Below are 7386 nucleotides of genomic sequence, written 5' to 3' on the forward strand. Positions count from 1 at the left end.
ACTGTCCTCTGTCTCTCCAGAGCTGAAACCTCGCGGTGTTGCCGTGAATCTGATCCCAGGTCTGCCTGCCTACATTCTGTTCATGTGTCTGAGACACGCAGACTATGTCAACGATGACCAGAAGGTCCGCACGCTGCTCACCTCAACCATCAACAGCATTAAGAAGATCCTGAAGGTACGCAGGTTCTTTGATGAAAGGGATGACAGTGGAGGTCAAGAAGCTGGTTTAGGCACTTGGATTTGAATACGAGTCACACGATTCAATGCTGGATACAACTGTCAAGAACTGTTTTCATGAGCTGCAGTATGTTCTGAGTCGATATTGTTTTCTCCTCCTCTCTTAGAAACGAGGAGACGACTTTGAGACCGTGTCATTCTGGCTGTCCAACACCTGCCGCTTCTTGCACTGTCTGAAACAGTACAGCGGAGACGAGGTGACATCAACACACAAAACCTGCTCCCAACTGCGTTCAGTCCTCCGGTTAGCTTAATGAGTGAGGTCCACATGCTCTCTGAGATATTACTCTTCCTCTTGACATTTTTACTGTATAGCAGCTCGTCATTTATTTGGCTTTTATGTTTTAGGATTTTTATGGTGAAATTCGATAGAGAATTAATAAATGAATGAATAGATGAATAAAGATGGGCAAATTGTAAGGACTTGGGAAACGTTGACATGGGCCAGTTTGTATTGGCCTTGAAGGCTTGGTCGTTAGAGTTGTTTCTAGGGAAGTTAACACAAGAGGAAAAATGCCAAGTAAGGTAATACCACTTTATTTACACGTATGATAGAAAACAAAAAGGTGCTGATAGGAACAAGATGACCAACATGAGGACAGAAAATGTCAAATCTAGACTTTGTTTTTTTTTTTCTACATAGCTATTTATGCAAATTAATCACAGTTTTGACTTCCTTGTTTCATTGCTAGTGATGAAATGCTCATTCAAAGTAAATCAATCTTAAGTTAACATGGAGGGATGAATATTGGTGCAGCATTTGTCAGGGTGTTCACATAGAGAAATTCTTTGATCTGTAACACGTTTTTCTGTGTGTGTGTGTGTGTCTCAGGCCTTTATGAAGCACAACACATCGCGGCAGAATGAACACTCTCTGAACAACTTCGACCTTGCAGAATATAGACAAGTGATCAGTGACCTGGCCATCCAGATCTACCAGCAGCTGATCAAATGCATGGAGAACATCCTCCAGCCCATGATAGGTGGGTAGAAGCAGATGTGAAAGCTCTTACAGATGTTCTCACAAACTGACTCCACTGCAGCGATACAGACAGTATTTATAAGAGATCAGCTCTTTTCTGTCTTTGTGTACAGACACTGCTGTGCATGATACAGCTGCTAAGTGAGTGTGTGTGTGTTTTCCCTGCAGTATCTGGCATGTTGGAACATGAAACCATCCAGGGCGTGTCAGGAGTGAAGCCCACAGGTCTCCGCAAGCGCACGTCCAGCATCGCCGATGAGGGCACCTACACCCTGGACTCCATCCTACGGCAGCTCAGCGCCTTCCACTCCACCATGTGTCAGCACGGCACCGACCCTGAGCTCATCAAGCAGGTGGTGAAGCAGCAGTTCTACATCATCGGAGCCGTAACCCTCAACAACCTGCTGCTACGCAAGGACATGTGCTCCTGGAGCAAAGGCATGCAGATCAGGTAGGAGAGGCTGTCCCCACAGTAAGGCTGCTCTGTTTTCTTTTTTTTCTTTCTTTTCTTGGATTTACCTAACCAACGATGCGTGTGCAGGTACAATGTGAGTCAGCTGGAGGAGTGGCTCCGAGACAAAGGCCTGATGAATTGTGGAGCCAAAGAGACTCTGGAGCCTCTGATTCAGGCTGCTCAGCTGCTGCAGGTGAAGAAGAAGACCGATGAGGATGCAGAGGCCATCTGCTCCATGTGCCTGGCCCTCACCACTGCTCAGGTAAACTGTCATTTACCGCACAATGGGAAAGGAAAAGCCCTGCTTTTAAAATGGCTTATCAACCTCAGTCTATCTCGGATCTAAATGAGTATTGTTTGTTGGTATGTTCTGTAACTTTTCGGTGCTCCGTCTCTTTCAGATTGTAAAGGTCCTGAACCTCTACACTCCTGTCAACGAGTTTGAGGAGAGAGTATCGGTTGCTTTCATAAGAACCATACAGGTATTTAGTTTTTTCAGATGAATCAGTGATTTCTTTTATACCAGCAGAATGAAAATCGAAAGGTAAATGGCAATATTTCTAGAAGAAATTTGATCAAGCTGTGAACATTTTTATTGACAAGAACTCAAACTGTCAGTTTGCTCTCATATTTTAATTTGTACATATGATTTATCCTGGTTGCTATTAAACTTACATTGTTTCAGTAGGCCCTGGCAGCAGCTGTATCATTCGGTAATAATGTACCTTGTATAACAGTGAAAGGTGGTATGATGTAGTATTTTCTTCCTCAGCCCACGGCAGTTGCTTATAACTTTCTCTCAAACTAGTTGGATCACAGTTTCAAATGGAAAGAAAAATACAATGCAGCAATTTTCAAATCGTTTAAAGACTGCAATTAATTGATAATAGTACAAAAACAACCGATCAAGCGTTTAAACTGAGACATTTTATAGTTTTTTAAAAAAGATATTGATGAATGCCAGCGAAGGTGACCCAGGGTATGTTGTCGTCTTTATTGAATCAGCTGTTTAGTTAACAACACCCTTTAAGTGTAATAGTTCTCATTGTTTAAATATTTTCACTCCAGTGCAGGGTTTGAATTACTTGTAAATTATTGCATTCTGTGTAAATTTTCCCTTCCAACGTTTGGGTACTTTTTGGCACAAAATACTTACAAACCAGTTATTAAGAAATGCTGCTGCCTGACACACTGGGAAAAAAACACAGTGCTAAACTTTCCCTTTCGTTTGTAACTGAAACTGTTTTTGTTGTTGTTGTTTTTCTTAATACTAAGATATCTAATTCCATCTGATTTCTCTCTCCTTTCAGACTCGCTTGCGGGACCGCTGTGAGAGTCCCCAGTTATTAATGGACACAAAGATGATCTATCCGGTCACCTTCCCGTTTAACCCCTCCACCCTCGCCCTGGAAACCATCCAGATCCCCAGCTCACTTAACCTGAGCTTCCTCACTCGTGTGTAACCCGAGCCCGCAGGGCCACCCTGAGCCCTCCAACAGCCACTGCTCGAATTGAGTCGAATAAAGTCGTTAAAACTTATGCTAAACTTCACATCTGTTCATTCATTAGGAAACTCTCGCATGCACTTTCTCTCCTTCGGAAATGCAGACACACACACACACACACACACACACACAGCACCCAAAACTGCAGCCACTGGTTTCAATCTGGCCTCAAGCCACCAGCCTCCATCCTCTGCTTGTATAAACGCCTGCCACTTAGAGAAGCCACAGGTCCGGATAAACGCCTTCAAGTATTTGCTTTCCATCAACACCTGACTCTATCCTAGTGCTCCCAACCGTAGTCGCCCTGATCCTTCCTCCGTGTTTCCAGTAAAGGTAGCTGTCGTTGTCGTCTGGTTCTCCACAGAAAATGCACACACCGATATATATGATAGCCGGCCCTACAGGAGGCGATGGCACCTCACAACAGGGAGTAATTTGGCCAACTGTAGTCTAAAGTGAGTCTGGAGTCCTGGTGCAAAGAGCCAGCTGAGAGATGATGAGCAGATGTTGGCTCTCTCTCTCCACCCAACATCTAGTAACCTCTGAGCAGGCTTCACCTGTAGGTTGTCATTGCACAGCATTGTCACAGCACAGTGAAGCCAAGACAAAACCCATCACCTGTACTATATTATTTATACATAAATAAATCTATATGAATAATATATATCCTGTATTTAATTTATTGCACTTAGTTGCGTTCCCACCCTCCCTTTTTAAGATTAGACGCTTTCTCGTTGCAGAGTGAAGGATGGGACCACCACATCCCGCGATGAACAGCTTTGTAAAGTTATTAGTTGCACTGTAGTCTATTTATGTCAGTATTGGGCTAAATATATCGTATAGTTTAATAAGTTCTGAGTTGCTGAGTCATGTCTTAGGGGAAGAGATGTCGCTCTGTCACGCATTCCTGGCAGATGAAGTGTAGCGCAGGTGTAAGTGAGGGGAGATTTCTAAGGTATGAGGTTGAAACTCTGGGTTTTACCTGCTACGATCTCTAGCGTTTACAGCTGTTAGCAGAGGAATCGGAGCTATTTACTCATCCATGAACACTGCAGAGCAAACGCAGATCTGCATGCACACTTTAACGCTCTGCTTATTCAGCTCGCTGCTTTTCTTCCGGTCAGAGCCTTGAAAAATGTTTTACCACAGTCACTGTGCAATTATTTATTTCAGTATTGTCTTTTTTTTATGGTTACGCTTATAGTAGAGCCACGCATCACAGAGCAGAATGGACGGGAAAGATGTTTCTGAAGTTGGTTTAGCTCATTCAGCTTTACATCTTGTCTGCTGTTTGCCCAAACCCAACAGGATCAACAGCTCTGTGGGCTGATATTTTCCACATCTCCTTCACCCCATGCCTTCCTGTTTTGTGGCACAACATGGACTTTTCTTACCAAAACCCAACAGACCGCTAGGTTCATCTAGGTCTTTTTTTGTTGTTGTTGTTCTCTGAAAGTTCTGTTTGGTGCACAGATTGGTTTTTTTTATCCAGACATATTTGGCACTTGCTTTAAGAGTGTTATTAATGCAGTGTTAATAATCGTAGAGCTGCCCTTACTTAAGCTGCACGGACTCGGCTTTGCAAGCGTCACCAGCCACAGAAATCATTTTTAAAGAAAGAGAAGCGTCTGTGCAGCGTCTGTGCAGTTGAGTGGTTTGATGAGTCCCCGCCACCTCCTCTTTAGCACTTTTTCCTTTACTTCCTGTTGTGCCGTTACTATTACAGTCAACCCATTGTTATGATGTTCTATTACAACTGGAAGGAATGTTTTCTGCGTGATTGGCCATCAGAGCTGGACTTAATTTTTTAGAAAGTTAAGTGTGGAAGAATTAAGCAAAGAAAAAAAGAAACTATTAGGACACACAATACTTTCTGCAGCAACAATAGCCGTGGAAATATCACCAGTGAGGGTTGGCTGATGAAAAATGTGAGCTATTCACAGTGAAATATCTTGTTGAATGCTGTACTCTCACTCTTGAGCTCAAGTGGGTTCGCAAGTTCTGTGTGACACTTTAACGTCCACCTGGACCACATTTTATCAATCGGCTTTTTGTTACGTTTGTACGTAGCGTGACGTATAGTTCGTGCAAAGACGACATATCTGCGAGCGGTGCGGGAAGGATGGTAACTGGAGTCAATCAACCACATGAATGTTTTTTTATTGTTAATCAAGTGTTTTCATGATTTCAGCTGCACATTGTAGACGAAGCCTTACCTGAATTACTTGCTATGTGAATGACTTCTTATCATCGACATTGTTGCGTTCTGTCAGTTCGGTATTTGTTCGGTGATTGTTTGAACGTGGTCGTTTTATTTTGGTAATGAGCTCTGTCGTCTAACAGCTGGTGTCACAGATGGGTTGCGCTGTTTATCCGTCAGCCAGAATGCACCTTTTTTTTTTTTTTTTTAAGGTTCAAAATCGATGTGTACGGACTGTAAAAAGAAAAAGACTCCCCCTTTTTTTCCTTCTATTTCTGACACATTTTTACTCAACGTAACACTTCCTCTTTGCACGTTCCCAGAGTGACTTGATGATTATGTTTCTTCGGCTTTACTAACACGGCCAATTAAGTAAAGCCACAGGTGTGACGGATGCAGCTCAGACTGTGTTGGGAGGTGACAGCGGGAAGGCTGGCCTAGTTTCAGAGGAGGAGGGGGGGATAAAACACACACTTATTCATCCCTTGGTTTGTTTGTTCGAGCCGACATGGTGTGCCGGTTTGTTTCGCTGGGCTTCTCGTGGGCCCTCAAACAGGAGAAAACGCCATTGCTTCATTGTTTTTGTTTTTTTTTTTACATTAAGGAAGGAGTAAGTTGTAAGATATGGCATAGACATTATAAATGCCCATTGTTCTTATCAGCACTAGAATTAATCATGACATTTTAAAACGGTAGTTGCAAACAGAAGATGTGACGTCACCCCAGCTGTTGAGGTACTGGTGCAAACATGCTGCAGCCAGTATCAGATGTTTCCTCCAAACCCATGTGTACATTTGACAAACTGGACTGTTTGTAGTTTCTGGTAGCTGTGCTTCGTGAATGTGTTCACCGTTAAGAAACTTGGAATAAATTGTCAAACCTGTAAAAGTCAAATAAAAGAATTCAGCACTGTCAGAGTGTCAGTGGGAGAGTTTGTGTGTTGTTGTTGTTGTTTGTTTTCTTCCTTGAAAACTGTTTTTCAGGTGTTTTTTTTTTTCTTTTAATTTTGCCAAACGAAAACCATCTTTAAGATCATATGTATTTGATAGTGACATCACAAGAGCTAAAGCCTAAACTAAAGGTACGTGTAATGGATTACGTGCAATGGGATCACCCAGGTCTAATTATAATGTACATTTAAAACAAGGTCAGAAAACATAAATATGTGGCTGCATTCTGATTCTGATTGATTAAAGCCTTTTAATTCAGATTTCCTCCATATATATTTTTTAAGGTGATTTACGATAATGATGCAGCAACAGGTGATCCACAGGATTTTATTGATTTTTTTTAAATTTATTTATTTTTATTATTTTCTTTTTCACAGTAAAAGTGACACTTCAGGCGTTGTGGGGTGATGCTGCAGGAAGGTATGAAGCATGTAGGTATACAAAGCAGAGCAGAGTCACGGCTTAAACACTCTATTAAGAAGCTTACTGTACCCGCTCTGTCCCTTGCTGACAATCCTCCTCACTGGAACAACTCCGCTTATATCTACAGCGACGGGTGCCTGCTGTGCAAGAGGACAAAAAAAAATTGATTTGTGAGGTAAGATCTGTCATTCAGTCTTTTCAGATCAATCTGTGTGGAAACACAGAATTGCAAAGCTGACCTCCGCACCTGTGCTCTGTGTGTCACTGTATCTGCTGGGATGGAAAACCCTTTCATTTGAAACTTCATTTTTCAGCTGTGTTGTTTGTGCAAAACTTTACATTTAGGGAAACCAGTGTTTAATCAGACCTTCGGAGCCTGTAGAGTGAGAACTTCACCTGGAAACATCAGCTATGATTCATGTGTAGAGAAAGTAGCAGCCCGGTGAATTTGTAGTTTTAGGTGAAACGTGTAACAAAATCCCAAATTATGACAATGAGCTTCTCATATCTGACAGTATGGTGTGAAGTTTTTTTGTGATGTCTTATTTCACTAAGATAGTGAAACACAAGTTTATAATGCATTTAGAGTGCACTGCATCGAACTGAATGTGTGCATTTCCAAGAATAGCAGCTCT

The 7386-nt window shown here is 42.2% G+C and overlaps 1 protein-coding gene across 3 annotated transcripts in view; it reads left to right on the top strand.

The window, feature by feature from the left end:
* myo5aa (myosin VAa) overlaps positions 1-3840 on the top strand; it is a 39584-nt gene extending 35744 nt beyond the window's left edge. For all 3 annotated transcript variants that reach the window (XM_072380259.1, XM_072380260.1, XM_072380261.1), the window contains 7 exons: positions 21-175; positions 345-434; positions 1070-1220; positions 1388-1670; positions 1761-1935; positions 2075-2155; positions 2984-3840. In XM_072380259.1, coding sequence (XP_072236360.1) covers positions 21-175; positions 345-434; positions 1070-1220; positions 1388-1670; positions 1761-1935; positions 2075-2155; positions 2984-3136 — 1088 coding nt within the window. In that variant the 3' untranslated portion in view covers positions 3137-3840. The remainder of the gene's footprint in view (positions 1-20; positions 176-344; positions 435-1069; positions 1221-1387; positions 1671-1760; positions 1936-2074; positions 2156-2983) is intronic.
* The last annotated feature ends 3546 nt before the right edge of the window (positions 3841-7386 follow it).

The sequence above is a fragment of the Leuresthes tenuis genome, unplaced genomic scaffold (assembly GCF_036924035.1).
Source record: "Leuresthes tenuis unplaced genomic scaffold, fLeuTen1.0.hap1 SCAF_2, whole genome shotgun sequence".
NCBI lineage: Eukaryota > Metazoa > Chordata > Actinopteri > Atheriniformes > Atherinopsidae > Leuresthes > Leuresthes tenuis.